Below are 15,210 nucleotides of genomic sequence, written 5' to 3' on the forward strand. Positions count from 1 at the left end.
TAAATTCGACTTGGGTCGAGTAGACCGCTGTTCTTTGTTAATATCCCTTTTCGGGATAGTTAAAAATATTTGGAACATCGCGAGTTTTTCACCCCTTTAAGCCGGAATATATACACTCGATTTTATAGAGTTTTAAGTGTAATTTCGTTTATTGGTCTTTTTTTATTTAATTATGATTTTATCCATTTAAAGCTTCATTTTTTAGACGATCGAAAATGTGCGCTTCCTGTCCTTCCAGCTTCAAACAGTGACAAAAACGACACTAAATAACTAATCCATACAATTTTCTTATTAAATTGAAGATGAAAGTCCAGACAGTAAAAAAACAATATAACTTAATTACTTTGAGTACGTTATAGAGCAAAAGAATTTGCTAAGACCGTCTATTAACAAAATCCGCAATCACTCAATTGCCAACCCAATATAAGAATAGAGAACACAAGATTTGTTCTAACAATTACCTGAACAATTCTCTCGCTCACTGCACGTTCTACGAATCTCTGGAGTATTTCTTATAATCAAAATTGAGCTCCAAGTTTGGTAAGAAAATTGCGTCATTCATCTACAACTTCTATATCTTATTTTTCCAGTATATCTTCTATATTTTTTTCCTCGCGTATAACTTCTCTATTTTATTCCTCGCGTATAACTTCTCTATTTTATTCCTCGCGTATAACTTCTCTATTTTATTACTCGCGTACAACGTTCTATATCCTAAATACAAAATACCCAGGTTGTGGTAAACGATTTAGAAGAAAGCAGCGGTCAATTATTTCGCGGTTCCGATCGCGATCGGCGAACGATACAAGAAGTGTCGCCGTGTTATCGACCCGACGGCTAGTATATTTGCTCGAACTTCTTGGTATTCGGATGATTGAAGGCTCCTAAATCAAAAGGTATAATCAATATCTCATCGATCAGCCGTTAAAGACCGTAGTTTCGCTATTCCCTTAAGTAACTAATGAAGAATAATAACCCAATGCCGGATCCTTTCCGAGTAATCCTTCCCAGCCGGTTGCGGCTTCTGGTACGGTTTAAAGTTACTTTCGGGGTTGCCGGGGGCCCCATTCATTCCGATCGAATCACATCGCTATTACCATAAAATTTTTCACTTTTAGCCCGGGACACTCTTGTCACGGCGGCGACCGTCGAGCGCGAATTGAAATTAAATTTAAGCAGGTTTCGGATTTTCAGAGCCAATATTTCGCGATTCAATCAGAATCCGGTCGGCCGACTCTAGCGCGCGCCGACCTTTGACTGTTGCTGCAATTTACGTAGTAATTCCGTATTAATTAATTCATCAACAGGGGCAGGGGGACAGGGGTGGGACAGGGGTGGGGGTAGGTAGGTCGACGTGTCTACAAATTTTCGAACAGTTATACTCCGTAGCATAATGCGCGGACGCTTCGAGCATGCGTTAATTAATTCGTTTCCATTTGCTCAATATTTTCCACGGGTTCCGAAATTTGTTCGCGGGAATGCGACGGAATTCCCCGTGTCTGTGATCAAAGATCGTAAACGTTTTTAATGAAAAGCGCGATAACAACGGCGCGTTTTAAAAATGCGCACGGTTAAGAATTTCATCCCGTTCATAAAGAGTAAAGCAATTAATTAAATGTGATTCCTTTTGTTAGCCTTGTCGCGTATGTTTAATTGGATTCTCTCACGTTGTTCCAGGTGGATCGGCGACTGTGACAAAATGGTGGATCGACAAAAAACGCTTCTAGTGGTGTTGATAGCTCTCCTAATTTATCCAAACGACATTTTCGGTATGTTTTTGATCATTAAAAATATTATACGTAATTATGTGATTCGCGGCGCTCCTAGCAATCATTCGACAGAGATTATTGCATGACAAATATAACGTTTTCATCGTTTCACAGGTAATTAATTATTTAAGGGAAGCAGACACGTTTATTACAGACATTTTTATCGACGGTATTATACAATTCAGTTAGCTTTATCGTCAATAAAAACGTGTTACTATCGGGGTAGTGTAAATTTTAATAGATTTGTGATTGAAACATTTATTGATCTACTTTTGGTATAACGTTAATTAATTTTGAAAGAAGTATATTAACCTTTACACATTCTTGGAATGAAAATTGGTATATTTCCGAGTTAAAACATTTTAAAGTCTTTAATTAAGTCACGATTAGATCATAATATTAAATATGTCTTTAATAGATGGAAATATAAAATAGACTTTACATTATCCTATTACGCGTTAATTAAATAATCTAAACTACTAGAAATAAATAAAGTCAGGAGATTGTATAATTAATAAAGATCGCCTTGTAGCTCTTATTAATAATGAGAAATTGTTTCAGTTGCTAAAATAGTCTATGAAAACGCGAATTTGTAACTATAATTAGTTAACGGATGTTTACTGGAATATTAATCTCTTACAAAATCTCCGGCATAGATATAATTTCACGAAAAGTTTATAGGAATTGCACACAACACAATTCCATTAAATGAAGCCTTCGGCCACTGTTGAAACGGAGGCACTTCAAGAGTTCATTTCATTAACGCCAAACTGGATTTTTAATGTTATTCAAAACACAGATAATGTTGTATTAATTATTTAGTATTCAGTTTTTTATTATAATATTTCGATTATAATATTAGAACAATAATATTAAAAATGAAATATGGCATTATAGTGTACAATTAACGCAAAGTTCATTAATTCAGAATTTAATCAATAACGAAATTATTTATCCCTGCATCCAAGATTCATCTACATAGGATTGTTATTCGGTCCGCATTATTCTTCAACGAAATGCTCGAACGTATTATTTTTTACGATAAATTGTGAGAAATGTGAAAGCAACGCACGATCGAAGCACTATGCCGCGGTAATCGATGCGTTTACCCTATTTAAAACGCGTTCGAGCAAAGGCCACGAGCGGAGGGTCCGGATTAAAACAATTTCCGGCACGCGAATCCTCTCGGAGAGCGATGATAAAGTAACTGTAGAAAAATGTCGGTACAATTTGTAAATCGTGTTTGCCGGCTTTACGGGATCCAGGTTAGTTAAGTGTATTTGCTTTAAACGCGGTTCCTCCGCTCGCCGCGGCCGGGAAAAACGACAAATCCGCGGATGACCAGGAAAACCCGTCTCTATCCGGGCGACCGCCGACTATTCAGCAACCCGGTTTCGAAAGTGTCAGTTAACGTGAAAAGTTCTTGCCGGGGAGAATTTTAAAAGCGGCCGAGAGAGCACGACGAATGCGCCCCGAGTTATGATGCATCGCGGGTCGCGCTCTCGCGCTCGCGCTCGCGCGACCAATTTCGCAACTAAGCCGTTCACTTCACGACCACCTGTAAATACAATACCGGAACTAATCCGCTTTTGAAACGCACGCTGTCACCGACGATACACGATGATATTGGCCTTACGAGCCTTCCCCCTTCGCGGTGAAATATTACTTTTTGCGAGTGCCACTGACTGGCGACGACGTCGGTTGGCGACCCCTCCCCCCCTCCATTTTCCCAGGGCAAACCGGATGAATCGTCAAGTCCCCGAAAATGTCATCGGAAGAGGACCGTGTCACCAGAAAATTTATGCGACCAATCAGCCCGATCCACGGTGGGTCTCAGTCATCTGAGAATGGTTCCATACCTCGTCGAGGGATTGAAATATGGAAACTTTGTTTGCGCGCGGTGGATCGAAAATGTGTTGACGCGTTTGGTCCTTTTTCTCATGCTCAGATTTCTTTTCATTCTTCCCGAATTTATCTGCGAACTGAGAATCTTTAATGGAATATTATTATCGATAATTTCGAACAATATCTAGTAAAAGAGGATAAAATCACTGTTTCAAGTGTAATCTGAGATCGCGTGTTACATTTTGAATATAAATGTTAATAATATATAGAATCAATCATTTAACGCCTTAATCTTAATTTTTCTTACAAACTACATATTATGGAAACAAATGTTACAAACAAGAATTCTTTTTTATATTAGATTTATTTCGAAAAAGTCACGTTAACAATAAAGTCTTATAATTTACGTTTATCAATTAGTGACGCATAATTTTTATGTTCCTATGCAATAAATACAACAAACTCTCAATATTCGCATTCCAGCTAGTTTCGTTTATTTGTAAGACATCCGTGAGTTCGAACATCCATTGCGGATCCGTGTGAGGGTAGTTCGTCGAACAAAAGTTGTTTCGTATAACGAGGTGCATACACGGCAACAATAAATCTTTTGTTATCGCATTATTATTTGTTGTTTGCCACAGTTTCGAAAACAGGATCTCGAACACAACACGAAGCCAGTTTCGAAATAAAATTTCCATATAAAATGTTGTTATGTAATTTACGATATTACATCGTTGTTCTCAGACAAACTCAATCAGATGAGAGGTGCTCCGTATCCTAGAAGGTCATTAATTAGCGAGACCTCAACGGCTCGGGTCAATGTGAGCTTCGGTTCTCCGCCATTCTGAGTGGCCTTTCAAACCGCGTTGCCATTATAGAGAAATTGACACAACCGTAGGTAGTATTAACAATTAATTACACCTAAGAATGACTGAAAACCTCTCCTGACCTCGCGTAACCTCGTCTAACTTTACATAACCTCGTGTAACCTCTTCGTGCTACGGTGAATATTTCTTCGAACGTAAATTATGATCATTTATAATCGTCATTTTATGAAAATATAAATTTTATGAAACAATAACAATTTTAAATTAATATGAGAAGAAAATAAGACTCTGGGATATTCAATAATTCACTCTTATTGCTTACACATTAAGAAAAAATACCGTCGCGAATTTTATTTATCTTTTTCTGATATTACAATTTTTAAATAAGATATTCCTGATTTATAAAATAACCAGTTAATTGTTTCATGAAAATCATTTCGATTAATCATCCTACATTAGATTGTACTTCGTATCCACGGTTTATACTCATGTTAATACAATTTACAAATTTCCCTATAGATAAATTAAATTAATGGAAATTAAACGATCTTGTTCCATTGTGATTTTGTATTGTTCCTTGTTAAAATGAATTTCTCAAAACGAGTATTAGATTCTGCAATTAATTTCGCGGATATCCGTCATTAATTTCTGAAATGTACTATCAGTTTCAAAATATGCAGACAACCTTCACAGTGACAATTATATAAAAATATTTTAATAGTAATGTCTTAAAAAATAAATATCTTAAGATATCTCATAATTTAGGGTATTTTAAAATATATATTAAAATATTTACCTCTAAGTTACCTCTTCTCCTAAAAAAATTCCAAAATATATAGACAACATTCTCAGTGACAATTATATAAAAATATTTTAATAGTAAAAGTACAAATATGTGTAAATAACTTAAAATATCTCATAATTTAGGATATTTTAAAATATATATTAAAATATTTACCTCTAAGTTACCTCTTCTCCTAAGAAAACTAAAAGAACAGTTGAATCTTAACAATGCACCGTCATGAAATATAATTTGACGATAGCAATTCGCCAACGGAATGATGACAATCATGAACAAAGGACAGCTACGCTTTCATAAATTACAATATTCGAACGAAGTCTCGCAACATCGTGCTTAATGGGACGTTTATAATTTAAATTGACAACTATTTACCACCCGTTCAACCCTCGTTTTCCCTAAGCGAAAAATAGTATTGAAAGAGTCGCAGTTCATTCGTCGTGTCCCCGATTTCGTTGACAAATGACTGAAACACGACAATTGCCATCCAGGTTGCTCGCTTTATTACATCAACTTACGGCGAGTAGAGAGGTTCTTATGAAAGCGTGTAATACGAGCGCGTATCGTTGCCCTCCTTGAATTAAGCACACTCCCGAATGAATTGCTACTTTGCCTCGACTTTTCCTCCGCCGTGTATTATCTGCTAATTCTTCCGTGAAAGGTAAATGGATAATTGGAGCAAACGCAATAACCTTTTGCCGGGGCCGAGCCGTGCCTTCGTACGCGCTGAATGGGGCCCGCCCGCTTCGGCTTTGTATGAAATCAATTATTGCCGATACTTCGACGAACGTACCGGCGAAACTTTCGATGATAAACAGCCACCGGAGCGTTGCTCGTGCACGGGCCATCACACGGCAATAATGTTTGTTACACCGCGGTGCGTGAACTGTTTGCATCCATCTAAACATTTTCGGGCGTGGAGTTAGTTAGCGTGGTGCAGCTAATTACTGCGATTTTTCTTTATTTTCAAGGGCAATTGAGTTTGTATTTATAGTATAAGATATATTAATTTTCTAATTTAAGTTGAGTCAATTATTAATTTGTTCAAGAGATATAAATAAAAGACGGAAGACGTCATAACAATTATTTGAGCTTTTTAAATTCGTGAAATTTTCCGTAAAGCTTATGAAAAAGTATAACAAAATTAAACTTATGATATTAGGACTACTTCACTAAGTAATGAGTAATAAAATTTTTGCAAAAATTACAGTTGGTTAGAATAACAAGGAAATAAATAAATGATGTTTCTTTTTAAATTTAAATATCGATTTCTGTAGATCTTTACCACTTATGTTATAAAAAATCATATCATTTCGAAATATTTGCTTCTGGAATCAGACTTCAATACGAATATATTTTCTGCAAATTAATAGAATGAACACAATATTAATTACGTAACGTAAAATAACGCAAATGTATCAATTAATTTGAAAACGATGAAATTAGTATAGTAACACCCACGTCACGGCTCAGCGCAAACGACTGATATTGTCCTGAACTTTTCCAATTAAAAAATGTTTGTCGTTGTCGGAAAGCTCGGTAACAAAATCATAATACGCTTGTGAACAAAATTATATTCCCCCTCTCTCTCCCTCTTTTTCTCTCTCTGTACAGCATTCAAAATTTTTCATAAAATATACTGCCGTGTAGCTCTTTATATACAAGATACCCGAAAGTTCCACTTTTCATTAAAGTGCCGCTGTAAAAACGTGCTCGTAAGATTTAATCTGACTCAGTTATTGCATACGTTTGTGCCTCGAATTTCTCGAGATATTTATTTCTAATAATAGTGTTATTGGAGGGTTGGTTTGTTAAGGTTTGCAGATAAAGCAACTGAAAATATCTTTTCGCGAGTAATTTAATAAATCTCGACAATGTAAACCGCGTCTTTGAAGTTACGTAATTGCTTTTTGCTACTTCTTTGCGGGACAAGTATGTCGTACTACTATGTGCGGTGGCATTTTCTCGCGTATCTTAAAAACTGCAATAAATAACAGAACTTGCTGTGACGTAACGGTTTCTCGTGGTCTATAAAACTTAGAGATAGAATCTGTCGTGATTTAAGGGGAACAGACGTTGTCCTTTAGAGAGATTAAATATTATTTAGAATTATATCGGGACTGCGCAAAATTATATAGAAAGGCACGGAAAATTCTCTCCTTGAAATAAATAAATACCTATTTCTCCGGCCTGTTAGAAAATAATTTATCGCTGAAATTCTGCCTTGGTAAAATTTGCTATTTCTTCTGAAACTATATGATATTATTATTAACTATTTTAATACAATGAATAAAATGTCGTAGCAAATGATAACGAGAACTACGTCGCATCATGATTATTTTGCGATAATGAAAATGTTTATTCGAGACACTAATAATACGGTGCCTGACGTAGAATAATAAATTTTTGCAATAAATTACAAGCAATAAAATATTTATCCATTCTTCTTCCTTACGTTAAACTAACTAAATAATAAGCTATCATATTTATTAAACAAACGCGTCTTACGAAATAGGATAAAAGAGTTACAAAAAAGATAAAAAATTCTTTCTAATTAAACATATAAAATCTTTTACGTTTTTAGAACTGTTTCATGCATCATTGCCAAATTTTCCGAAATACTTCGAACGCTAAAAATACGCGAACGATTCTACTTTCGGGAATCTGTTGAAGCAGGTGCGCCGCGCATCCCAACTTTCGCTCTGCGAACTTCGTTTTCACGGTACGCGTGTTTCCGTGGAAATCAATTTCAATCTGCTTTTCAATTCATTTCAAGTATAAGCGATCTACAGGCTGCGACGTATGCAAGCTCCCGGCGAGACACCGGTAGATCCTGTTATTTGTGCGCCCGGAGCCGCGAGACATGAATTATTCTTTGACAATTTCTGGAGCGCTGCGTTTCCACGCAATTTACAAGTGCAGCGGTGTTTAAGGTCTCCTGGAGGATGCATAACGCCTCGAAAGTCGCGATTACATCGAATAGTTCGCGACGCCCGAACTCGTTCGAAACAAGCATCGGGGGCTTTATTGTAAGCGCGGAACTACCGTTTCGCGATCGTGGTTATTCGGGGTAGTTCCACCGGGGATGCATCCGCTCCCACCGCGACGTCTCGGCGGAAGGAAGAAGAACAAGAAGAAGAAGAAGAAGAAGACGAAGAAGAACAGAGATAACGTTGAACACGGTGGCACAAAGAATGACGTTGCGTCCTTGTATCGAGCACCGATTTCTATTGATTAGACCGGCGCGGCGGAGGCAGAACCAAGCCGGTGCTGAATCTCGGGAACACTGAACTTTAATTAAAGACATTCCATAAATTGTTGGCCTTTAAACTGGCTTCTCCATTAGGCAACCATTTCTGCGGCTTTCATGTTAACCTCCTTACGCCAACGCCCTCAACTTTGAACAGCTTCGACTCGTATCAATTATGCAACGGGATGTTTCGATTTTTGAACGCGCGGAGCGAGTCCTTTGGCAATTTCACCCCAAAGCGAGATCGCTTGGCTTGCGAATTTTATGCATTTGTCACATTGTGGTAGAGATATTAATTGATATTAATATTATACCGAAGATATCGCGAGGCAGCTTTCAATAATTTCTATTGAACGTTATTTTCACCGGAGAAGTTAGAAGACATCTTTTAAACATTTTTGATAGAAATTATATTCTACGGTTTCTATCGGATCACTTCTCGACTTTTATAAAATCGTCACGAAATTAATTCAAACAATTTCATAATATAAAATATCGGGAAAAATAGCGTTAACTTTATGGTTATTTATGAATATTTTTTAACTGACTATATACAAAGTGACGATCTTCTTTATTTTCTTTTTCAACACGTTATAGATTAGACTGCGGATCTTTATAACAAATAAAAATGTTGTGCACTATCCGCGAGAAATTTTAATGTTATAAATAAATGTTCAAGAGAGCTCTCTTTGCCGCAAGGCTCGCTGTCTCGGACCCCTCTATAAATAAAATGAACCGGCAGAGACCTGCGGACGAAGCTCTAACTCGATTTTCATCATCGGTCCTCGGATGCTTTCCTTAAAAAGAGCACGCCGTCTCTGTTCCTATTTTTCTCGGTCTCCTAACGCGTCTTAAGAGCCCGTGGCGTCCCGATTTCACATTCGGTCATCCTGCCACCACGAAACTCGCTCACGAATGTCACAGTTTAAGTCTTAGCCTCCGCGCAGTCAGCGCCTCTCACCCACAACAGATTCTCGCAAGCTCCGTGCTCAGAGATGCGCAACTCGCCCGATCGACTCTTTCTTTCGGCCACCTCATCAGCACTGTCCCACCGTGACGGTCACTTTGAGATGTGATCCGTGTTTCCCTGTTCTCGGTCGAATCGTCCATCTTACTCGGATGCCGTCGCTCCTTGCGGCTTGGCCTGAATCGTGAACTCGTGGGCGAGCCACGAAATCGGAGAGTTTTAGGGAACAAGAGCCAGCTGGCGAATCTTTAACCCTTTGGCTACGGCAGACTTTGACACGTACCACGCGGGTAGGAATACATTTACAATGTCCACATAGGACGGCAAAATTTTGGGTAGAGATGCGTTCTTGTGAAAATATATTTTAATCATCAAAAAACTGTATTTCGTTATATTGAAACAATATTATTTATTTCTTTGTATTATGGGCCGAATTGCTCCTATTAATATTAAAAATTTACTCCGTGTGAGAACGCCAAACTGTGTCGAGCGCTTATATGCGCTCTCCGTCTCACAGAAGCAAAATTTCGGAGCGCGTATATGCGCCCACAGTAGCCAAGGGGTTAAATCTGCGACCGAGAGATTCGTTGTTCGTAAAGAACCTTTGTCAATGAACTAGCAACATTCAAGGAGTTGTTGATTCTATTTTTAGTGGTAGAACTCTTCCCGCGATACAATCCTTGCTGCGTTCTGTTTTCTGAAAGCAAGGTTAACAAGATACCGAACTGTAGAATCAATTGTAAGTTTGATCTTTTACAAAAAAATAATAGTTCTTTCTTTATTAATTTCAACAAGTTGAAAATAGTGCATCGAAGCGACTGTTTTCAATTCGTTTTTGTGGAAACGCGTAAAATCTCCAGTCCAGTGATCGTAGAAACTTTTATTTAAAACTGCTATTGATTACTGAAACTCGGAAAATAATTACAATTTTGATGAATAGTGTAACTAATAGATGAGCTTCAGTTTACGACATGTGCCGATTTTTAAAATGTGAGAGATCCTGTAAATTAGCAACTACTGGCAGCAGTTTTAGTACATTTTCGTAATGAAGAATCTTTCAATTAATAAACAAAATTATCGTCTAATTCTGATTTTTCTAAAATGACATATTGCAATGGGAATTTGCATAAAGAACTGCAATCCAGTAATTAAATATTCAAATACGTTTCTGGTCTCTACAAATTGTATTTTTGTAAAAAACTATATTTTTAATCGTATCTTTTATTAAAAGAAAAACAAATAGTTGATCCCGAAACGGCGTCGATTTCCAACAATATTATTTCTCTCCGTATCCATTTGCAACCATTGATTTTACGCGATATCGATTTGTTGAGCCGTATTCAATATCGTTGTAAGCAACATGCAATTAATGATTATACAGCAAAGTGTCGGAAACAACAATGCCGAAACGATCGCTTTCGCAATTTCGGTCTGAATCGCTGCCGGCACGCACAGTAGTACCGTCGCGACTGTTCTCATAATTAGCGCCGTCGAGAATTTTAGCCGAGAAAGGTCCTGATCGGATATAAAGGAGCTCTAGAAAGGGCCGAGTGCCAATAATCGACTTCCGAAGTTCCATGTCTGTGAAACACAGCTGAACTTCCGCGGAGTTTCTTGTTCTTTTGACTTAAACAGCGTATCTTACAATCTTTGTTATTATTGCAAAGAAACTTATCTTGTTAAAGCGTTCCGGGAAACTCTGCTTCGCTTTGTGTCATCGCATTGCCGTGCATCGGTCGATTATCCGAGCGATGCACGTAGTAGATTTCAAGAACGGTGCGAGAAAAAGTAGATCGTAATCAAAATTCAAAAAATTATATTTATATAATAAATATATAATTATTATTGTATAATTTAAATGTTTCGAGAAGTGGGATATAATTAGGGAAAATTATTTAATTTGTTGAAAATCTGGACCTCGCTTCAATGAATACAGTAATCGACACACATGCGCCATTTTGAGGTTAGAATAAAAATATGTATATCACGTATTATCGATTTAAAGAAAATTTAAAAAAAGCAAAATTACTCGTTGGTAATAAAACACAATATTTTTCTGATATTTGATATTCTTTAATATTCTGATATAAAAAATATAATGATCCATTTAAGAAAAGAAAATTGACCTTTAAATCTCTGCAACAGCCCCAACTATAAAAAATAAATGCACTACATATTATACACTTTTAACCCCGGCAATTTTTCTATTAAAAACTTTTTTTCCCAATACATATTTTTAAGTTGTTCGAAGTAAAGAACTAAACACTATAATATACATAATGGACGTTCATTCTTGGCTCGATCTCGCGCGCATTGTGCGCCGTAATAAAATGATGCCGCGCGATCCTATAACGTCGCAACGTTCGATTAATGTCCAAGAAGAAAAGTGAAAATGAAGGTTTTTCTGCTGAATCGGACCCCATCGCGGCAAATTGATTTTCTGCTCGATCCTTTTAAGTGAAACGGCCAGTTTACGTGCGCGCAATAAAACGCGACCGTTCAAAGCATAAACGCGGATTAAAATATGAATTACTTATTGTTGTACTTTAACGTAGACGAGATAAAACGGGGCGGGCGGTATAAAGGAGTCCCGGCCCCGTTGCATTAAACGTCGAGCGATCGCGGCCGATATTGAAAGGATTAACTAAATTCGCCGCGGCAAATAATTATTCGTGTTTAAAAATATCTCAACTTCGAGGAACGGACGGCATTAATGAGGCTCTCCTTTCGGTGCCGGAATCAAACCGCAGCAGCTGGTACTGGAATTATTGTCACGGCGAATATTAAATAATCATTAGCGGATGGTAATGAATAGATGAATAATAAAGTGACCGGAATCGTGTAAACGAGCAAACAAATGCCAAAGGATGCGAAAATTATGCACAATATCCGCGATCACTATTTCCCTAAACGCGGCGATTCTCCGGCGATTCAGTTCGGTTTATTTCGATTCGAAATATTTCCCTGTTGCGTCGAAATCATTTCAGAATGAAAATGATGGAATGTAAAGTGTTTTTTCGTGGTTTATCGATTTATTTCTTAGATATTATTTTTTCGAATTATTCGAATGAAAAATCAGCCGAATCAAGTATTATTTGATTAAAGAATTATTTGGAAAGAGAATTACTCGGTTAAGTAATTATTCGAGTAAAGAATTGCTTGATTAAAGAATTATTCGAATAAAGAATCATTGAAATAAAGAATTGTTCGAATAAACAAACAGAATAATTTATAACAAATAATATAAATTCGAATAAAATATTCGACTAAAAGGAATTCATTCAAATAACTATCTCATAAATGAATAAAAACTTATTAAAACGATCCGATTAATGCCGAACTCCCACATCTAAAAAGTCAAATGACACACTGAACATCAAATTAATTCCTGCATATCAAACTAATTCATATAATAACTACTTTCATTCCACGAACGATATTCCCGTACAAGTTTACCTTTATGTTTCATTTTCAAAGCAGCCGCGCAAATACTTATACCCGGGAAATGCAACCGTTTATGCAAACGAACGCGCGTACATAAATAAATGCCCGAGTTCCTTTGAAAATAAACGAGTCTCGCTCGCATAGAAAGAGAGAGAGAGAGTCTCAAGTTCGAGAGTCGTTTACAATTTTATCTGCGAGGCAGTCCTCCGGCGAACATTAACGACTTATGGATCGCAGTTAGTGCATTCATGGTAACATTTAATGCCGCTGGTTCAGACGAAGTGATCCCCGGGAGAATGAGGGAGGTTCGAAACGGTTGAATAAGGCGCGCATTGATAAATCGACTCGAGCGGAATGACATTTACCAGAAATGATAATTTCGTCGCGGTCAAAAAGAGAGAAAGAGAGAGAGAGAGATAGAGAGGGAGAGAGAGAGAGGCTGCGCGGAACGAGTAAGTGCGAAGGGTCGGGAGTTTTCGTTTGTATCGAATATCGACAATGAAAGGGATAAATAAGGTCCTGAAGGTACGTGCGAGCCGGTGAAAGGAGGCTTCCGGCCAATTGAGAAGTTCTGCTTATCGGCTGCTTAACGAACGACCGGGCGAAAGGAGAACCTATTCAGGCCAGCCAAACTCAAGAATAAATTAAGTTAAATCAATTCTCGACGCCACTTACGGACCTCTTTGACTGTCGCTCAACGTTACGTTCCGATGACGGTTCTTGAAAAATCAATGCCCTCGACGGAGGCATGCTTCAGCGTTTAGGTAGATCTTGATTTTTGTAAATTGTTGTTTACTAGAGACTAAGTCGGTGGAAATTTGCTTTTATTAAACCTGCGAACTCGAATGTCTTCGAATTGTCGATGAGTAATTAATAATTCTTGTTTCATGAAGATATTTTATTTAACACTTGTACGGAGCACTAAAAGCAACTGTTTTATATTAGTTTACAGAAGCAACGATAAGACATTTATTTTGCTTTATAATAAGTGTTATTGTAATATTTGTCGCAAGTGACACGTGTAGTTTATTTTCTATATCCATGAAAATCGCTTGATATTAAATCACTTAGTAATGCATTCGTTTAAAGAAATCCGTAGATTGTGGAAAAGTGTTTAATAAAAGTATAATTGATAAAATAATATTCAAACAAAAATTTACAGTATTAGTCAAATCAAATAAGTATTAATCAACTTACTAACTTATTACAAACAAGCAAGCAGAAAGAAGTATAGCAAGTACAAAATACTCTAATACTGAAAAATAAAGATTTAATGACATTTTTTAATTCCTATTTTTCATGTTGTTTCACTGTTAATTCTAGGAACAGTATACATACGATAGAATATATAATTTCTATAAAATTTGCAAATTCGTTTCTTTGAAATACATATTTTGCAATATCACCAATGCGCAAAGATTATACCCAGTTTATTAATCAGCCGCGAAATCATATTTAATTGTCAGCTTCTTGTTTCGTTGCCGGCGGAATTTAACTAATTTCGTATATTTTATTTCACTTTGTTACTCGCTGGGCTTATGTTCCCCTATTGAAGATTTCATGGTTCCATGAATATTCGATTTTAGACTGCTAATGCGAAATATCATTTTCATTCATAATTCATCGTCAGCGGCTGGAGAGCACGGTCAAAATCGATTCGCATTATTTCATATCCGAGTTCAACGAAATATCTGTATTCGTTTGAACGCGATCGTGAATCAAGCATGCTCAAGGAACGACGTTTCGAAAATGATTTGTTTCGAAAATCGTTTCTATAAATTAACCCCTTGCACTCGAGTGGCGACTTTACAGCGTCATTGAAATTGTTTTAGCACGTTCCAAAATTATTTTTATAGAGCTGAAGCTTAGATTTAAAAAATGGTTGAAAGTGTAACTGTTACATGAGTCACGAGACTCAATTTCATATGCATAGAATGAATTTTCTTATATAAAATGGAAATACTAGAAGCCAGAACAATTATTTTTAATTTGCAGTTAAATTGCGTCCGAGTGCAAAGGGTTAAATGCGTTTATGCGCGTGTCTTCTACAAAATTGATCGCCGCGGGTCTACGCCGACGTTTTCGACGTTCAGTTTCCGAATCTTCATAAATTGGCTAAAATTGTACGGCTTTCGCGTCTCCTTTCGCGCGAACAAATAAAAAGAAAAATCATGCGAACACGGCGAGTGCTGCAATGTTGCGATCGATTTGGAATTTAAAAACTCTAACACCCGGACGGCTGTATGCGCGCGCGGGGGTTGTCGTCGTGATGCAGAACCCGCGACGAAGCAATTTCAGGAATCCTTACT

General features: G+C 37.0%; 1 protein-coding gene across 1 annotated transcript in view; it reads left to right on the plus strand.

The window, feature by feature from the left end:
* Positions 1–1,684: 1,684 nt before the first annotated feature.
* The window catches only part of LOC144468816 (lachesin), a 110,268-nt gene continuing 96,742 nt past the window's right edge, over positions 1,685–15,210 (plus strand). Inside the window, exon 1 of the mRNA XM_078178560.1 lies at positions 1,685–1,769. Coding sequence (XP_078034686.1) covers positions 1,700–1,769 — 70 coding nt within the window. The 5' untranslated portion in view covers positions 1,685–1,699. The remainder of the gene's footprint in view (positions 1,770–15,210) is intronic.

The sequence above is a fragment of the Augochlora pura genome, chromosome 4, assembly GCF_028453695.1.
Source record: "Augochlora pura isolate Apur16 chromosome 4, APUR_v2.2.1, whole genome shotgun sequence".
NCBI classification, from domain to species: Eukaryota; Metazoa; Arthropoda; class Insecta; order Hymenoptera; family Halictidae; genus Augochlora; species Augochlora pura.